Genomic DNA, 20,875 nt, shown 5'->3' with positions numbered 1-20,875 from the left:
TGCTTTAAGATACTATAGATACTTTCTCACTCTTTTCAGGCCATTATCAAAAGTGTCCAGTTGTCTGATGATGAAACTGATAATAAAGGAACCGTGTCGATTCAGTTTAACATTATTTTTAACTTGGATAGCTCAGTTTTCTTCTGTCTATTAGTGGGTTTTGTTATTATAGCATCATGAGATTGATTTGAACAAGCTACTAGACACGTATAGTCTTGTATATAGTATACTATATATTATATGTATATATATATATATATATATAAATAATATAAAATACAGATATTGCAGATTTATTCTGGATTAACTATTAAAGATCCCAATTCAGAGGTTCTGTAATCACTCAAATTGCAAAACCTCCCCAGACAAAACTAATCAGGGTTGGGTAGGGCTGAAGACCTTTGCACAAAACTGTATATTTCTTATACTCATATTCTTTTTCTAACAAAACCTTGTAAATCCTGTAAAGTGGCCTTTTAGGAATAATAAAAAAACAACAACCAAAAAGTCAATAATTTTTTTTATTCCAAGTTATTTTGAAACATTTCTATTTGTCCATTCATAATGACTTTCTGACATAAATCAAAATATTAAATATGAAGGCCACACGATATTGGTTAATCGTTAGTGAAGAAAGCTGTAAAATGCAAATTAGCTCCCCAATGAATTACGTTTGTCACTGTGTGCTCTGACAAAGTATTTCCAGTAACTCCAAACTTTACAACTTTACAGAAGGGAAAAACCTTCTTAACTTTCAATGGAGGACAATGTGAAAAATGGATTATTCCAAGTAATTTCGGAGCATTTCTATCGGTCCATACAGCTGCCGGAATCTTTTTAAATATACAACAAAGAACTTCAAATCAAATTTTATCATCAGTAATGTGAGTAAAAAGTAGGACCTTTCACATTTCAACCTAATTTTGAATTTCTTAGTACCTTTTACGTACAATTATTTATATATATTTATATATACACACACTGAGACAATGTGATACCCCCTGCAATACCACGCCATTAGCCACTAGAGAGCACTGTATGCAGATTCTGCACTGGAAGGTAGTTGTGGGTTTAGTAATTGTATTTGGCAGCTCTGTGTGAGTGGGTGCATCTATTTTTGTAGGTGTACTTACTGTCACATTTCATCCCCTGGTGTATAAGTCCATAAAGCAGGGATCCACAGTGGTCACAGAACGTGGGACTGGAGTATGTGTGTACCTTAAATTTGTGTTTACTGCGGGGGTCCTGTAAAACACACCAAAAAAGCTTCAATCTGTGTTCATGGCGGCTGTTCAGAAAGTGAAAAAATATAGAAATACACAGATGAAATTCTGATGAATCAATAGCGTACACTAGGAGTGTAAAACGATAGAAATGCATGGATCCATTGGTTTCCTGAAATCTAAAATGTTCCAAAAATTTGAACGAACTATAATTGATTATAATAATTATTAATATGTATAAATATAACTAAAAAACAAACAAACACAAAAAACAACCACCACCACCTTTTTTTTATGTCCAGAGTTTTAAGCGAAGGTTTGGAGAGTTCTAACGGGTTTTTCACAAATCAGGAAAAGTTAAGTCTGTCCAGTGGGTGAAGACCTTGGGGACATTCCTAATGGACAGTCCTGAACATTTGCCTTAAGTTATGTGGCTTTTGTGAAATGAGCTTCTTTTAGTAAAAAAACCCCAACCCTCCTCTTGGAGATCTTCCCCTCCTGCAAGTTTCAACATGGATGAGGTGGGGTGGATTAGGGTTGGAGAGCAGCCTTCTCCACTTCCATTCTTCCAATTTGTGTTTATTTGTCAAACTTGATAATTAAGGCTAAAATGGTGTACCTAGCGTTAACTATTCACAGAAACAGAAAGACATACAGTACATTATATATATATATATATATAAAATAAAAATATATATATATATAATAAAAAAAACTTCTACAGAGTTCAACAAACATTTCTTGGTGTTAAACATCATACAAATATGGACGTCTGACCCAAGCAATCATCCACAGATACCGAATTCCTCCCATAAAAGGGCTGATTAGAAGTGTTTTCTGTAGTAAAACCAGAGACAAACCTCCTACTGATTTTAGAAGAAACGCAGGCCGAGCAGGTGTCTTCAAACTTTTGGACATACAGTGTATTTTATATATATGTCCAAAAGTTTGAAGACACCTGCTCGGCCTGCGTTTCTTCTAAAATCAGTAGGAGGTTTGTCTGGAGGTCAGGAGGTTTGTGTATATATATATATATATATATATATATATATATATATATATATATTAGACATTACAGGGGCTTGTGTGAGTCGATCAAAGGTTAAATTATCAGGCCTCTCACTCTTATTAACTCCATTAACTCCATCAGCAAGCATTCCTCGTGCTTTCTGCCCTCTCTGCTCAACAAGCTAAGAGTCAAAGTTCGGAGTCTGATCAGTAAGACAGCAGCTCCCGTTCCTGTTACCGTCTGGAGTCAGCCGGAGTGCAAGTTGGCTAAGTGAGAGTGACAGCAACCTCACGGACATCATCCTACACAGAATCGCGCTACTATGCACGGCGCGGCCAATCAGGGCCTCGCATCTCACCGCTGACCTGTTGCCACGCAGGAGCCGGCGGGCCCGAGCTGCTTATGCAAATGGGCCGCTGTGATGCTTGTGTGATCCTCTGAAGTTGTAAAACTACATGCCCAGTTTTGAGACTGGCTGATACGATTGGCTGCCTCGCGCAGATACAGCCGCACTCAGGAAATGTCTTTTTTTTCTTCTTCTTCTTCTTCTTCTTCTTTTTTTTTTTTTTTTTTTGATCGCGAGTGTGAGTGCGCTCACATGTTGGGAGGAAGCTAAGATATAAATAGACATTAGAGAAGATAGAGAGAGTGAGAGAGATCCCTCCCCATGTGTGTGTGTGTGTCTATGTGGGCATGCATGATATTAGTGTATGTACTGCAAGAACAGCTACCATATAGTCAGAGTACAGTACACGATAAACGTACAGTAAAAAGCCAGTGTTATTGAAACCTGACTTCATCTCTGTGTACCCATAAATACTGCTCGGCCAACCCCAGATATTCTTTATGTATTTATTTATGATGCGTTTTTATGAAGGTTTCCGGTCGGTCAGTGATTTCAGGGCTACTGGGGATGTAAAAGGTTAACGTTTGGCGTTGGCGTAAAACACAGCAACATTCATATGGTGATAGAAGATGCCTAACAAGTAATGGGGGAGTGTGTGTGTGTGTGTGTGTGTGTATGTATTAGTTGCAGGAAGTGGATTTTACTATGAAGAAGAAAGAGATAGACTTACATCTGATGCAGGCCCCTTGTCGGCTCCTGGGCAGGAGAAAGTGACGAACTCATGGCAGCGTTTATGCACCACAAAACAACACACTGAAAGAGAGAGAGAGAGATTGTTTATCATACATAAATATATACATATATAGGCCTATATATATATATATATATATATATATATATATATATATATATATATATATATATATATATATACACAAAAGCCTATTGAGGCTAAATGCAACGACTACTTCAGGAAAATATGGAAAGGGGCTAAAAAGAGAGCTAGAATCTAATGCTAGCTGACCAGGTGAAGCGAGCCAAGACTGCAAAACCAAGACTGCAAAACTAGCCCAGTAATAATTCTAAGCTAACCTAGGCTTTGTTATGCAGCTATGGGACGTCTCAGTGAAGTAAACCGACCAATATTTTTATTAATAACAAGCCCTCTATTAAAAGACAATCAGTTTGTTTCATTTAGAGGTTAAATAACAGGGTTGTAAAATAGGCTCATACTTGCAATTTATACGTCACACAACTTAAATACTCATCACATCACCAGAGATTAATCCGGTTGTGTCCCACTGACGGGGCCAAATGCACCTCTCAGAAGGCTCCTTGCAAAATGTAGTGCCTCAAGTCAATAGACTCTCAGTGACAAATGAGGTAGTCAGCCCAGTGATGAGTGAGGTATCATTTCAAGAACAAACGAGGTACTCCCTCCATGGACAAGCAAGGTCTTCCGACTACCTCGCTCGTCTCTGGGCCGACTACCTCGCTCGTCTCTGGGCCGACTACCTCGCTCGTCACTGGGCCGACTACCTCGCTTGTCACTATTGTTTTTAACTGTCTTCCCTCCTCCCATGTAACAATTACACTTAACTAAGTACTCACAGTGTTTACGCTTCACAGAATGTGAAACTGAAGGTTAGGAGCAAATAAAAAATCAGGGTCCAATCATGGGTAACAACTGAATAAGATCTCTGGCAGGATTTGTGTGGAAGTATCAAGGTTTGTTTGTATCTAACGTCAAGGTCTTCTCTGATTGATTACACCCTTATTGTATACTTGCTCCTGACGCTGTGCATACTTAATTATGTTATTAGTTATAGTTATATTAAATATGTAATTCATACATCGGAAGGGGGGGGGAGGTTAAAAACAGTAGTCTACAAACCACACCTGCACTGCAAAGATGTTGAGGGTTAAATTAAAAGCCCTATTGAAAAAATATTGGTGTTTATACAAGTAAAACCCGCTGCCTTTGTTCTGTAGAACTTTTCCCAAAATGTAACGTGAGACAGTTTGGGGTGGGGCTGTCGAAAAGCTCCTGGAAGAACAACAACAAAAGCTTTGATTACAAATGGTGGCCAGGGACTCGCATTCAAATCATCGAGTGATTTATGTTGCACCAATCTTTAACATGTAAAATTTGACACCCTGTACTTTTAACTGTCAGGGCCAAAGCAGTTCAGTAGCGGGGTTGTGAAATAAGCAGGAAGTGGGTTGCATTTTGCAAAGCTCGAATGTGATTGCATCACTGAGGGTCTTTCTCAATGCCTCTTTCTTTGTCTTGTATTATGAATGACTATAACGGCACACACTGATGCGCAATACAGTGAACTTTAGGGCTTCTGGAGTTCTAGATTTTTTGTTTTTAAGTTGCCTCAGATTCGGATTCTTTTGCAGGTCTGGCGAAATAAACACCGAAATATTGAAGGGTTTCTTCAAGGGTTCTTTAGTAAAAGCAGTAGTTCTCAACTTGACCTCCACTGTTTCTGTTAACTGCAACTTCTTAATTACATTAAGAACTGGGAAAACGACAACCTGAAAATGTTGTGCTATCTTCTTCCCCTTTCCCTGCTTTGTGGGCATCAAAAATGTTAATTTTCTAAGTGCTAGACATTTGCTTGGAGACCCCATGATTAGACCATTATTTTATGTTTGCTCCTGATATTATAGTGTAAACACTTTAAGTACTTAGTTATATTAATAGTTATATTAAATGTATGCATTTCAATTTTCTGAGTGCTAGATAACTGCTAAGAGGATGGTTGGGACAAGGCTTGAGAAGTTTATTTTATAGAGAGCATTTTTAAAAGTTTTGTGAAATTTGCATCATCTGACCTTTCCGAACAATGACTGTAAACAAATCATAGCTCCGATCAGATAATCATGGTCTGAGAACTTGGAAAACGGTCCGAGAGCTCAAATCTCTTGGGATGTCCAAACTTTTGCAACTGTCCAAAACAAAAATAAATACACAAATCTTGCTTAAAATGTTTAAAAGAATGTCGCATTTTAACGTTATATGTTTTGTAGATAAACTCAACTTAATACTCACTTAAATATACACTGTAACAGAAAGTTAACACCATCATTTTGGTGTCCGAACTTGACCAATGCCACTGACCATAACAACTTCAAAAATTCAAAATACATAAATTGCTCTATAAGTGGTTAAATTGGCTCCTTATATACAAGGAAAACCTCTGATAAAAGTCTTTAAAAATGTTTCTACATTTTACCAGAAAAGTCCTGCAAAGAATTCTTTAAAAATGAATAATAATAATAATAATAATAATAATAATTTATATCTTGATTGGTTTATTTATTTTAACATATGTAACTTCAGGCACACAAGATGCTAGCTAGCCACATAAAAGGAATAGGAAATAGGCAAAAAATATATATATTTCAAAAATCAAGATCTTTGACGCTTTAGCTTATAACTGTTAGCTAGGCTAACAAGGCTAAGAAAAAAAGGGTTTCACCAACCTCATCTGTGTAAATACAGGCCCAAAAGCATCCCTCAACCCACCTAAAACATCGTGATTTAGAAGAAAACGGTATGGCTTACTTTAGCCAATAAACATAGAAATAAACTCCTCCACAGAACTGAATTGTTGATTGCTGATCGACAGCATCCAGGAACCGTGGTGAATCATGTTCGTTTGACTTTATGCCAAACTGTTCCTTTAGCCTAGCGAACTATCAGTGAACAGCCAATCTGCTGTTCTGCTGGGAGTTCTCAAGGAACGCATTATTCATTTTTCAGTATTTCAGTCAGGCCATGTAGAGTGTAGAGCAACAGACCAGCTAAACATGGTCAAATATCCACCCAGTATCCACAACACCCTGATCCAGGGCCTGCTGGACGTAGAACTCATTGCACTGACTTCCATTTAATGTTACATTAATGTTACCACCATGATAGCTAATGTGACAGCAAGTGACAGCCTCTTAATTGCTTGCCTGGAGGGCTGGGTTAATAAAATATGGACTTTATGAAGTCGAGTGGAGGAAGAGAGGATTCGTGTGGCTGGAGTCCCAAGGAGAAGTCGAGAGAATGTGATGTTCTGATAAATATTCTAATTTTCTTTACATTATTATTTACATATATATATATATATATATATTTAAAGAACCCCCCACTTAGATTATTAATGCAGTGGTGCTGAACGTTCAAAAATATCTTAACCTGTCATGGTCAAAGTCTTTCATATTGCTATGAGTGATCATGACTATAGCTGGTAGCTTCTCTGTGCCCACTGATTGGATTGACCAACACTCAATACAGCAGTCAGAAATGTCTCTCGGAGCTACATTGTAGTCCAGTACAAGTTATTGGGAGATGTAGCCACCCACTTCTTCAAAGCCTGGAAGAAGACCCAAATTGCCACTCTCAACAAAAAAGTAAATAGGTTTGGATGGCCAGGAACAACCCAAGGACCACCAAATCACAAGCCTGCCATGAACACTAGTGTCACAGTCTACAATCAAAGTTGAGTTGTACATCACTATGGAGTGAGCTCTTGACTAGAGCTTGACTAAAGTTTGCAGTTGACCATGTAGACAAGGAAAAATGTCTTCTGGAGGAAGGTGGTATAGTCAGATAAGACAAAGATCATGCTTTGGGGCTGTTTTGCTGCCAGTGGAACTTAGAAGATTAGTAGATTGCACAAAGTGGGTGGAATACTGAACAAGGAGATCTACCTAGGATTAGTCAGTCTTAAACCTTAAACCATCAGCCAGTGGGAAAACCTGGACAAAACTGATCCCAAACACACAGTAAAGGTGGTTGTGGAATGGATGAAGCAGGCTAACATTAACCCATGCAATGGCCTTCAGCCTTCCCAAAGTCCAATATATAGACCCGGATTCTTCCAGAAGCTTGTAGATGGCTCAAAAACAACAACATTTAAACAAACATTTATTCTTTATTTATATATATGTTGTATTAATTCAGACCCCCCTTAATGTTCCAAATTAAAAGATGTTGTCGCTAATTTCACGAAATGTATGTAAACCTCTGGCCATAACTGTACAGTACAGTAAATGATATTCTATTAAATCCAGTTGCTATATCTAATATTAAGATTTTAATACATACATACATACATTTATGTAACTTCTTTCTAGACACATTAAACAATATTGACTAATTGTCTTGTTTCTGGATAATTTAGATTTTTATTTCAAACATTTTTTTTTTTTTTTAAATAGCAAAATGATCTGCATTGTTTTAAAACGAGTACATTCATGCATCTACCAAAACAATAAGATTTTTAAATCTATATCTATAAAGGCACATATAAGTTGAATAACCGCATCGTGTTCTTTCACAATTTCATAATGAGGAATTAGATATTTACAACTGGAAATACTTATTATATGTTTTGCAGCATATAGTTCTGTAGGGTAAACATGTCTATTAAGCTAATTACTATATACTTTATACTATATATACACTATATACTAACTAAAAATTATAATAAATAAATAATATATAATCACTGATCATTGATATCTTCAAAAATCAATTAAGTATTTTCTCAGCCTTAAAATGACAAAATCGAAAACAAAAATAAATTGTAAATAAAGTTTACATCCACATAAAAATGGGATTGACAGTAGAGTAACACACACACACACACACACACACACACACAAATCCTTAAATATCTATAGTCTGCATGGCCATATATAACCTAGCATTGTTTATGTGGTTCCTTGGCAAACCAGAGGAATTAAATGTTTAAGTGGATTGATATGGTTTGTTGATTTCTAGTGGTTTGGTTCTTCCTATTGGTTCTTTACCTTCAAACAAAATGTATTTAAATTATTTCTAGGTATGATTTAAAAAAAAAAAACACACCCATTTTAATATACTGTATAAGGCATATTTGGAACAAGGTGTGTTTAAAAGTTCTAAAGTGCATCCATTAAGCACTTCAGATTACAAAAGCAGTTCAATTAGGTTTAATGTTATTATACGCGAGATTAATAATTCATTTTAACATCACTTTTCGTGCTGGAATTAATGGCTTGTGCTCTACAAATGCTGTAATACATTTTGGTAAGCTTATGTTTAGTATGTTTACCCTATCACCGGAAATAGGCCATGCTGATCTGGCTTCCAAGATGGAAAGACAGATGTTTTATAAACTAAAAGCTCTGAAATCACTGAAATCACATGTCTGACATTGAGATGTTGCTGCACAGTAAAGCAGAGCACCACCACTCCAGAGTCGGCTACATCTACCTGATGGTCTTTCGCAGGCAAACGAGGGATTTTGCCTTTCTAGCCACCCTACAAGCATTTCCCTCAGGACGTTTGCTTCCTTTTTCAGACCTAAATTTGGCCTCCGTTGTTCCGTTGTTATGTCGTACTGGCATTGCTAAATTCCATTAAAACATTGAGGAAGCTGCTACCTTCAGAACTACCTCTCGCTGGCCACCCAGCCCGACCTGCTGGAAGACTGCCCGCTGAGGTCCCCTCTACCTGCGTCAGACCAGCTGCCACCTACCAGTCCGACCATCAGGCCCCCCACCCACCACCACCCATACCAGACCAGCGGCACACCCTCCTACCACTGCTACCTGTTTAATGACCATGTTAAAACCTAAATGGACTCTAAATGTAACTATCTGCCACTATTAATATTAATATCACCACTATTAACTATCTGTTTGATCTGATTTGGTAACGTTTATCAATAATTAATAAATAGTTCTGATCAGAGGAGGACGGGTCGGGTCCCCCTTGTGAGTCTTGGTTCCTCCCAAGGTTTCTTCCTCCAGCTCTGAGGGAGGTTCTCCTTGCCACTGTCACCGTTGGGGCTCACTGGGGGTCTTTGATCCTTCATGTCTTCTTATGTTATTTCTTTTTTTCTGTCTTTTATTAATTACTAATTATGTAAAGCTGCTTTGTGACGACAACAGTTGTAAAACAGCTATACAAAGAAATCTGACTTGACTACCTGAAAACACTTGACATGAATGATTTATTTTTTTTATTATTATTGTTTATTTATTATTTGCTTTTCTTTTCAAAGTCCAGCTGCTTGCGTTGAATAATCGTAGAATATTCGTCCAATTTCATAACGAAAAATGACAGAAATGATATTTGGACTTGGACTATCTTTGGACTATCTCTTGTCAGTGCAGTTCTATACGACTGAGAACCGGCGACACTGATCTGGCTCCCAAGACGGGAAGAGCAGACGATCTACCAGCCCCAGAACAAGACTTGACGTTTTAGTGACTAAAGGGCCTGAAATCGCTGGGAAAACTCAGACACGAATAATTTAGTATATTATTAAATATGCAGCGCCCAACAAATTATGCATGAGTTTGAACAGCTTCGCAGCCAGTGAGGGAATCTGGGCGTGTGCTGGCCAATGTGTGTATTGTGACAACTCGAACACATGCGTGTGCACACATGTTGGTTTCTGCTGAAGAGCCTAGAGGACCTAAGAGGCCGGAGGAAGACAAGCAGAGAAGGCATGGAGGGTAGCTATTAACTAAGAAGACACACACACACACACACACACACACACACACACATAACCTAAACAGCTTCCAGAAGGGTGAGTCACGAAACATGCAGCACCTCAAGCTTCACACACACACACACACACACACACACACACACACACACACACACACACATATTTCAAACACATTCCAGACTCAGAAATGTCCTGACATTTACAACGACCGAGCGAAAAGACGAGGCTGATAACAGTCAGCAGGACTGCGTGTCCCTCTTCAAAGTCAGTATTTCACTTTCTCTCTCTCTCGCGCTCTCGCTCGCTCTCGCTCGTCCTCGCTCGTCTTCCAGAAACCCATTCCAAGAGATTTCCACAGCAATCTGTCAGCTGTTGCCTAGCAACAAGACCTAAGGGTTAAACAGGGTAGAACCACCCACTCCTCTAAATGACAAGTATAACATCCAGTCTTTCGCACACACACACACACACACACACACACACACTTGCATTTTAAAGAATAAGCCTTGCACCTCCACCTCACAGCACTTATCATCAAGACAGATAGATTAAGTGTACCATGCAAATGAAGATCTACCCAATTTCATCTTCCTCAGAAGTCACAGAACATGTAAAGATAAGAAATCTTCATATAACCTCACAGCTTTTCAATCAAAATAACACAAACTATTGATCTTTTTATAAACAGCACTAACTGCTCATTTACACGATTTAAACAAACTGGTGTGAAATTATTTTTATAGTTTATCTTATGCACCCTCACAGTTTTCAAATCATTTGTAGGAAACTGAGTCTAGAAAAATGATTAAATATAAAATAATTATTATGCTTCAATGACATTTTCACAATAAATAATATACAACATTTTATTCAGTTATAGATCATTATAAATATAATTGTATGTAGTGATAATAAATACTCAATCCAATATCCATATATAACATATCCAAAAATGTTTACTATAATAATGTTTTTTTTAATATTCTAAAGCTTATATAATATATAATAATTATTTTCATTCTGTTAAAATACCCTGATGAAAAAACAAAAAACAAAAACAATATTATACACCTGGGGGGGTTATAACTGTTTTTAGCTCCATTTACCCAGGACTAATGATGCTGTAAATAAAATGTTTACAATTATTAAACGCCAATGATTTAAATTCAAAGTCTGATAATTTGACAAATTTATGAAATTTATGAAATTACCTCATTGGAGGTTGAGTTTTGGAGGCTGAGTTTTGGAGGCTGAGTTTTGGAGGCTGAGTTTTGGAGGCTGAGTTTTGGAGGTTGAATTTTGGAGGCTGAGTTTTGGAATTTGAGTTTTGGAGGCTGAGTTTTGGAGGCTGAGTTTTGGAGGCTGAGTTTTAGAGGTTGTTTTGGAGGCTGAGTTTTGGAGGCTGAGTTTTGGAGGCTGAGTTTTGGAGGTTGAGTTTTGGAGGTTGAGTTTTAGAGGCTGAGTTTTGGAGGTTGAGTTTTGGAGGCTGAGTTTTGGAGGCTGAGTTTTGGAGGTTGAGTTTTGGAGGTTGAGTTTTGGAGGCTGAGTTTTGGAGGTTGAGTTTTGGAGGCTGAGTTTTGGAGGCTGAGTTTTGGAGGCTGAGTTTTGGAATTTGAGTTTTGGAATTTGAGTTTTGGAGGCTGAGTTTTGGAGGCTGAGTTTTGGAGGCTGAGTTTTAGAGGTTGTTTTGGAGGCTGAGTTTTGGAGGCTGAGTTTTGGAGGTTGAGTTTTGGAGGTTGAGTTTTAGAGGCTGAGTTTTGGAGGCTGAGTTTTGGAGGCTGAGTTTTGGAGGCTGAGTTTTGGAGGTTGAGTTTTGGAGGTTGAGTTTTGGAGGCTGAGTTTTGGAGGTTGAGTTTTGGAGGTTGAGTTTTAGAGGCTGAGTTTTGGAGGCTGAGTTTTAGAGGTTGTTTTGGAGGCTGAGTTTTGGAGGCTGAGTTTTGGAGGCTGAGTTTTGGAGGTTGAGTTTTAGAGGCTGAGTTTTGGAGGCTGAGTTTTGGAGGCTGAGTTTTGGAGGTTGAATTTTGGAGGCTGAGTTTTGGAGGCTGAGTTTTGGAGGTTGAGTTTTGGAGGTTGAGTTTTGGAGGCTGAGTTTTGGAGGTTGAGTTTTGGAGGCTGAGTTTTGGAGGCTGAGTTTTGGAGGTTGAATTTTGGAGGCTGAGTTTTGGAATTTGAGTTTTGGAGGCTGAGTTTTGGAGGCTGAGTTTTGGAGGCTGAGTTTTAGAGGTTGTTTTGGAGGCTGAGTTTTGGAGGCTGAGTTTTGGAGGCTGAGTTTTGGAGGTTGAGTTTTGGAGGTTGAGTTTTAGAGGCTGAGTTTTGGAGGTTGAGTTTTGGAGGCTGAGTTTTGGAGGCTGAGTTTTGGAGGTTGAGTTTTGGAGGTTGAGTTTTGGAGGTTGAGTTTTAGAGGCTGAGTTTTGGAGGCTGAGTTTTAGAGGTTGTTTTGGAGGCTGAGTTTTGGAGGTTGAGTTTTAGAGGTTGAGTTTTAGAGGTTGAGTTTTGGAGGCTGAGTTTTGGAGGTTGAGTTTTGGAGGTTGAGTTTTAGAGGTTGAGTTTTAGAGGTTGAGTTTTAGAGGCAGGCAACACTCACCACCACCTCTAAACCCAGACATTCGTTAACTCAGTCCAGCTTAATGACAAGTAAGAGTTGAATTAACAATTCCGCTGAAGCTGTTTGACTTTGATTGCAGGCATGAGGTAGCTAATGCAGTGAGTCAGGAATACCCCAGACAGAGGAAAGCCCGTGATAAATGGACTCTTTTGCTCAGGGCTCATTTGAGTGTGTCTTACCGACTCACTGTCACTTTGTGTGACTGCTCTCCCCTGGGGAGGACTACTTGTAAGAAAAGAGAAGTAGATGGAACGGTGTAGTCTTGGGCCTATGACAGTCATCAGGACTTTGCATTATGTTTCCGCTGCAATGCAAAACCTTGTATCTGAATTTTCTCAGTTTTCATATTTTTGACTGATTTTAGTTTTTGTCCACCATTGTGTAAAATATTAATGATTATTGGACCAATTCCACTCAAAGATAGGAACACTGTCATTAGGCAGAGATGAGATTTCCATGACGTTGATAATACATGCATATATAAATAACATGCAAAGCAGTTACCAGTTTATATCATATTGGTCCTATAATGGAGGCCATGACATTTTGAGACCCAGACACAGTAGGAGGCCTCCTACTAGATCTAGACTGACACCAACCCCCGTCATGCAAAGTGACCAGTTTTATACATAAAGCAAGACCAGTCTCATTTTACAAGCTGTTTAAAAATATGTGCAAGATTTGCCAACGTTGTGATATTTGAGATATTGGATTGTATTACTGTCATCACTATTCTACTCTAATGCTAATATAACATGTGTAGGAGAATCTTTGAGCAGTCCAAAAAAAGCCATTCGTGACAGTATACAGTTGTGTGCAAAGATTTAGGATCCAAAATGACATTTTGTTAGTTAACGGTACACATTTTATGTTATTTTAATACATAGCTGCTATTTATTCGATAAGTGTAGTATAAATAATGGGCATTAAAGTGTGTCATGTACAGTTATGTAAAGTTATGACATCTTAGGTTTCATTGTTTTTCACAATATGTTAAACATTTCAGCAAATAAATGACAACTGTGCTTTAAACTCACTTAGAAAGTCAGCAAATTATTAATAGTTATTTGAAGAGAAGTGTCTAAACCTTTGCATACAACTGTACCAGTGTTATTCAATTTCAGACCTGGATGACCAGAGGCCAGCCCAGTCTGATGAATTCACTGCTCAAACACACCTGCTTCAACTTATCTGTTAAGTACTAGGTTTAATGGGTACATTTGGGCAGCTGGGGAAGCTGCCCTCTGGAACTGGAACTGGAGAATATGGCAGTGAATTTAAGGGTCTACAAAAGGTACAAGCTATTAAGGAACCAATTTGAGAACTTTGGACCAATGCAGGTATCTGATATTTCTCAAGGACTAAATCTACCTGCATTAGCTTAATGTTTGGGCCACTGTAAAGGAATCAATCATGAAAAGGTATCCCAGTTGAACATCCCAGATTATCCAGTGGAGAATAATCCAGCCTTTACCCATCTGATCTTTTCACCATTTTCACAAGGTAGCCTAGCTTCTCATTCTAAACTAAAAACAAACTAAAAAAGCACACATCAGCACATCAGATCGACAACCAATCACATTCATTTCACTTCAAATTCTCAAATAAGGTCTTTCTAAGAACTTATGTAGCTTTGTGAGAGATTTGTGACGCTGTCGGGCTTGTATTTACGTAGATGAGTCTGGAAACTGGAAAATATGGCAGTGAATTTAAGGGTCTACAAGCCATTAGAGCACCAATTTGAGAACTTTGGACCAATGCAGGTATCTGATATTTCTCATGGACTAAATCTACCTGCATTAGCTTAATGTTTGGGCCACTGTTAAGGATAAAAGACCCGATTTTGAGGCCGATTTTTTTTCCCTGTCCCCTCAACAATAGTGAAAAGGTGTCCCAGTTGAACATCCCAGATTATCCAGTGGGGAATATTGCTCTCAGTGCTCAACACTGGTCCTGTAGTATAGGGGGAACACACAACATTGCAATCAACGACCGCCAACCCATGAGAAGGACCTGAAGGAAGCCTTTACATCCTGCTCTTCTGGAGTTCAGTAAATACTTCATCCATCATAGGTTTCCACTAACGATCAAATCCACATAGCATTTGTGGATATGTGGATTTGAACGATGTAACACAGGTAGGAGAACTGAGGATTTGGAGTCTTGCCCTGTATGATGATGTAGTGTCGTGTGCTTCTTCCACCAGAGAATCGAACTCTAGTTTGGTCTCACAAGGAAGCGCAGTTAAACATCTCCAAGCTCCAATACAGTTCCCAATATACCAGCTATTCCAGCTAGTCAGCTAGTTAACAAGCTAGAAACCACTGCACTAGGCTTTAGGCATCCTTGCTTTAACCTCCAACCTTGTATTCCACTATGTAAAAAAATAAAGGGACCAGAGTTTTTCAAAATTAAACAAACCAAATAAAAAAAACATTGCACTAGGTCATTCCATCCCAATATGTACAAAATGCATTTGGCAACACTGTGGTCACACTGAAAAACATCATAGAATAGCAATAAAAAGCTCCCCCAAATACCAACACTTAGTGCTAGAAGTGTGAAAAAGGCTGCCGCAACTACTGTGCAGGCCGTCACATAGGAAAATCACACATGTAGAGTTGTTGTGGTGTCAATTTTTGATCCCATTACTTATTTATTATTATTATTATTATTTAACTTATTACATACTGTATACCAGCTCTACTTATTACCTAACATCTACTATACAGCTGCAGCTTTAGCATCAAGCTTTCCCAAGGCCTTATCTGGAAAAACCAAAAAAAAAAAAACCAAAAGAGAATGTGAAATTTGATGCTGGCCAGTTCTTTGGTAGTCAAATGCATTGCTCTTACTTATTTGATAAGTGGTCACAGTTAGAGTTACAGGACACTGTAATAATATTTGGCTTGCATAGTATGTTAGCTGGGAGCATGACTGGCTTCAAAGAGGGATATTTAAAGAAGCCACTGACTATAAAAAGGTGTTGTCTCTTGTGCTTTACTTTACAGATGAGATCTCAAGATCACAGGCTGCTTTACAGTTTGCTTAACATTATTCCAAACTAGAGTTCAGGACACTGCAAACCACAAAACATGATGTTTAAGACCACTGGCTAAGACAGTTAGCTTTAAACGGGTGGTTTTTACAACAAAACCCAGTTCTAATGCTAATGTTAAAGACATATATATATATATATATATATAATTTCTCTTGCAGCTTAAGGGCAGTAGAGGACTTTAACATTTTATGAAGGCAACATTAAGATATCAAAGACTGTGATATTCCTGTTAATACATAATGCCAAGTAAAAAAATAAAATAAAAATAAAAAAGTTTATGGATAATTATGGTATTCATGGTCTTTTCTGGATATTTATGGATATTTATGCCATTTATGTCCATTTATGGATATTTATGGTATTTATGGTCGTTTATGGATATTTATGGTATGCATGTCCATTTATGGATATTTATGGCCATTTATGGATATTTATGGTATGTATGTCCATTTATGGATATTTTTGGATATTTATGGCCATTTATGGATATTTATGGTATGTATGTCCATTTATGGATATTTATGGTATTTATAGCCGTTTATGGATATTTATGGTATGTATGTCCATTTATGAATATTTATGGTATTTATAGCCGTTTATGGATATTTATGGTCGTTTATGGATATTTAGTTTAGTATGATTGATGTAGGTTTATTGCAGAACCCCTATTTTAACAGGTTTTAACAAACCTACATGTCTCATATCTGATGTGTGCTTCTAAACTTCCTGACAAACATTGTGGACGTGGATTCATGCTTTAAAAAGTCATTTATTTGCATCAAGAATCCATCAGAAAACATATGGAAACATGCAGTAAAACTACATAGTAAAACAGCATCGACTTTTTAAGCTAACATTTAAGCTAATATGGACACAGTTATTCAAAATAGCTGTCCTACTGTTCTGCTGTGTGTTAATACTTTATGGCTTACACTAGAAGATTTATAGTAAGTCATACTATCTTCTAAACCACTTTTTCTGCACCAAACAAATGAAGATCTGGAGGTGTTTTAAGAGACGGACTGAAAGCCATTTTTGGGGGCGTATATTTAGGGAAATGAGATAGGTAGCCAAGCATCTCTTCTTCTAAACTAAAAACAAACTACAAAAAGCACACATCAGCACATCAGATCAACAACCAATCACATTCATTTGACTTGAACTTCTCAAATAAGGTCTATCAAAAAACTTTGTGTAGCTTTGTGAGAGATTTGTGAAGCTTTTGGGCTTGTATTCACGTAGATGAGTCTGGAACCTGTACCAGTGTTATTCAGTTTCAGACCTGGATGACCAGAGTCCAGCCCAGTCTGATGAGTTCACTGCTCAAGCACACCTGCTTCAACTTATCTGTTAAGTACTAGGTTTAATGGGTACATTTGGGCAGCTGGGGAAGCTGCCCTCTGGAACTGGAACTGGAGAATATGGCAGTAAATTTAAGGGTCTACAAAAGGTACAAGCTATTAAGGAACAAATTTGAGAACTTTGGACCAATGCAGGTATCTGATATTTCTCATGGACTAAATCTACCTGCATTAGCTTAATGTTTGGGCCACTGTAAAGGAATCAATCGTGAAAAGGTATCCCAGTTGAACATCCCAGATTATCCAGTGGAGAATAATCCAGCCTTTACCCATCTGATCTTTTCACCATTTTCACAAGGTAGCCTAGCTTCTCGTTCTAAACTAAAACAAACTAAAAAAGCACACATCAGCACATCAGATCAACAACCAATCACATTCATTTGGCCTCAAATTCTCATTAAGGTCTATCAAAAAACGTTGTGTAGCTTTGTGAAAGATTTGTGAAGCTGTTGGGCTTGTATTTACGTAGATGAGAGCCTGGAGGCTGGTGCTGATCGACTGCATCTGTGGTCAATAATCAATCATGTTAATTAGGTTCTTTTAAACAGATTTTCAAGAGTTAAACATCAAAGAAATCGCTCTAGCTTTGCGGAAATGCACTCGGCGCGACCATGTTAATGGGCTAAGAGAGGCGAACAATGACTAAGACTATCATTGAAGCTCTAGGAGAGCAAGAGCAACATGTATTGCACCATGTTACACTGTACGATCAGCTGAGCAATCAGGTCACTGACCCGGCCACTCATGCCCATGCAGAAGTGGAGTGCTGAACTATGTGCATCCCTATGCGCCTCAGTTTAACTGAAAGCACTGTACCCAGCAGTCACATTTCCCTGAATCCCCCTTTCCCTTCATTCAGTCGCTTCCTCATACTTCCTTTCGCTTCTGCATGTTGTAGGGGTTGCATATCGGTGCTGTGCGTAGCTGCAGATTTGGGGGTACAGTTGATATTTCTGTCATTTTTTTAATTTATTTTAATTGATATTATTAAACTCATTTATATTACTTAGGTAGCACTGTATTTCTAAGATACGTTACATTTAAGGGCAGCTCATTGAAAATAGGCTGGATTGTAGCTTTTTAACCGATAAGACCACCCAAGAGGGTTTCAGAGTCCTATTAAATCGGCAAAATCAATATTGGTCATGTGATGACAACACATTTGACTTTGTTACAAGATCCAAACAAAAGTGCTACGGAGAGAAAACCCTGGCTAGTGGCCCAGTGGTGCAACTGAACCCTCTGTGCTGTATTCCTAAGGTTGAGCATTTGCCAGTAAAATGAAATGGTCAAAAACTGTCACGGCTCGGAAACCTGTTAACGGATACGGCGGTCAGGGTAAAGCAGCCTTGACCTCCCTCTCGCGCTTTTTGTTTATCTATCATTTAGGCCTACATGCATAAAGCTGTCCCCAAATCATGGCAAGAGATGTTTAAGTAGCACTTAAGCGGCTATATACACACAGGTATAATGCATGTGTGTGTGTTTGCCCAAGAATTAGTCAATTATCAACCTTGTGTTGTGTGTTCACACAGAGCTCCTTCACTAACCTTGCTGATGTAGTGCGCTGGAGACTGAAAACAAGCTCCTCGGCTGAACTCGGAATGAATTACTACATTGTGCAAGTCTGACGCGTCTAAATATAGGGAATATAGGCAATATTAAATATTGTATTTTATTGTGATGCAGTTTATCATCATACACCATGCTTTTTGAGCTAATTATTAGTGTCTGAATAAGACAGACTAAATGCAGGGAGCATAAGGAAGAATATAATTAGCTCTATTGGATATAGGGTGTAGCAAATTTTCAATAATAATAATAATAATAATAATAAAATGACTAAATATAGCATTGTATTTGGATTGCCGTCACCAGAACTGCTGCTGCTACTAGTGAATTTCGTCTGCAAGCCATCTCCACAGGTTTTGGTCATGCCCAAACCTTTCGCATTTTTGTTTTGGGCTGAGATATTTGACACTCTTCCATTTCGTCCCTAACCCGCTGACTTCCCTGTTTGCAATACCGCATCATCAAGCGTTATCGCTTTCACCGCTCTGTCAGTGGGACGTGTCATGGCACTTACATGAAGTCTGCTTCTCCTCGGTCATACAGCATGGATGGATCCGGAAGTCTTAAGTCTAAACTTGAGAAACCTCATAGGAACCTCATTGCATATCTGTTCTGCAAGACGTGGGTGGGGATTGTGGCGTTGTTGGTGGGTGGGTGGGCTATGAGGTAAAGGATGGTATTATTGAAGGGAGGTGATTATCTTCAAGAATCTTCAAAGAAAACTTCTTTGTATGCTAATTCTAATAACAATTAATTAAAACATATATATTGTGTGTTGAGGAAAATGTCTTTAAACAGTGATGTCTTTAACATCGTGTTGACATTTCTTGAAGAAAGCGATCAAAAGAAAAGCTTCAAAGTGACTTGACATATATAATGATGTCATATTTTTACAATGACTTTTCCAATAACTCTTCCATTAAGAGTCAAAGTTGTTTTCCTTTTCCTGTAAAGTTGTGGAGGTACTAGGTTCATTAAAATATATGAAATTAAACATACAATTAAAAATACAAGAAAAGGTTCTGAGATTTAGTCCAGATGCCACATCTCCCAGATGGTTCCAGATGCCCCAGCTATTGTCTGAATCATTTAAATCCACCAGCAGCAGCAGATTTAACAGCTGATTTAACTAAATGAATCATTGATTAATCCTCGTTTAATATTACTTGCATTTACGGCATTTTCTTTTGCGCAAATATGCACTCACTGCCCAAGGCAGAGTTTTACAAGAGCATTTAGTCATTGTTTAGATGATTTAACTTAAGATTAGCTTAAGATTTAACCCTCTACTGTTTAAGATGACCGTACCCAAAAATTATGCTTTTGGACACTGGGCCTACAGTGGTGTGCTGTGTATTTACTCAAAAAAAATGAAAAAAAAAAATAAAATTATAAATAAAATATATAATATATATAATAAATAATATATACAATAAAATTCGAACAAATACAAATAACAGTAATACAAAAACTAGTGGTTTTGCATCACTCTGCCATTAAAAGCTCTCTTCATGGGAGTCTAGTATTATTTACAGTCATCAACCCACACCTGGTCTGGCAATTACAGCTTAAATGATGTTAAATCAGGTGAGCTGGCCATGGAAATTAGGTTGACAAATTCATGCATAGGTTGGGGGCATCAGATTGGGGGCATCCTACCCCATTGGGAGGGAGGGAGGGAGGGAGGGAGGGAGGGAGGGGGGGGGTAGACGTCTGTAACAAAGCTTCCATCCTAATCGAATCCTCTTAATGCCAATCCAAATGGCCTAACACAACGTGCATGTGTGCCGTAAAACCTCGGCACAGTGCTGCAGATAGTCTTTCAAGCATCACTGTACACAGAACTCAACATCTGCTGCAGAGAGTTTTATTCGAATCTGGAGGCTGCTGCTGTAGCTGTGGTATTGCCCAATATTTCAGAGGACTGACATTTTCGTTTTCATTTTCATACTCATGTTTATGTTCCCACTAATCTGCACTTAACCACCCCCCCCCCCCCCCCCCAAAAAAAAAAAAAAAAAGTACCAGCACTGACACTACATACTTCTTCTTGGCTGCACCAAACAAAGAAGCAATGAAGCCACATACACAAGAATTTCACTTCAGCTGTTGCATAACTACGCCTTTCAGAGACTACAGTACAGCTCTGGCTGTTAGATTTGCAACAACACATGGGCTCGAAGATCT

The 20,875-nt window shown here is 38.2% G+C and overlaps 1 protein-coding gene across 1 annotated transcript in view; it reads right to left on the bottom strand.

Annotated features, from left to right (window-relative positions):
* The window catches only part of prkcba (protein kinase C, beta a), a 47,615-nt gene that overhangs the window by 24,543 nt on the left and 2,197 nt on the right, over window positions 1-20,875 (bottom strand). Inside the window, 2 exon segments of the mRNA XM_072657746.1 lie at window positions 1,134-1,245; window positions 3,309-3,391. Coding sequence (XP_072513847.1) covers window positions 1,134-1,245; window positions 3,309-3,391 — 195 coding nt within the window.

This window comes from Salminus brasiliensis, chromosome 15, assembly GCF_030463535.1.
Source record: "Salminus brasiliensis chromosome 15, fSalBra1.hap2, whole genome shotgun sequence".
Classification (NCBI taxonomy): domain Eukaryota; kingdom Metazoa; phylum Chordata; class Actinopteri; order Characiformes; family Bryconidae; genus Salminus; species Salminus brasiliensis.
The sequence above is the reverse complement of the archived record's forward strand: the minus strand, read 5'-3'. Positions and strand labels throughout refer to the sequence as shown.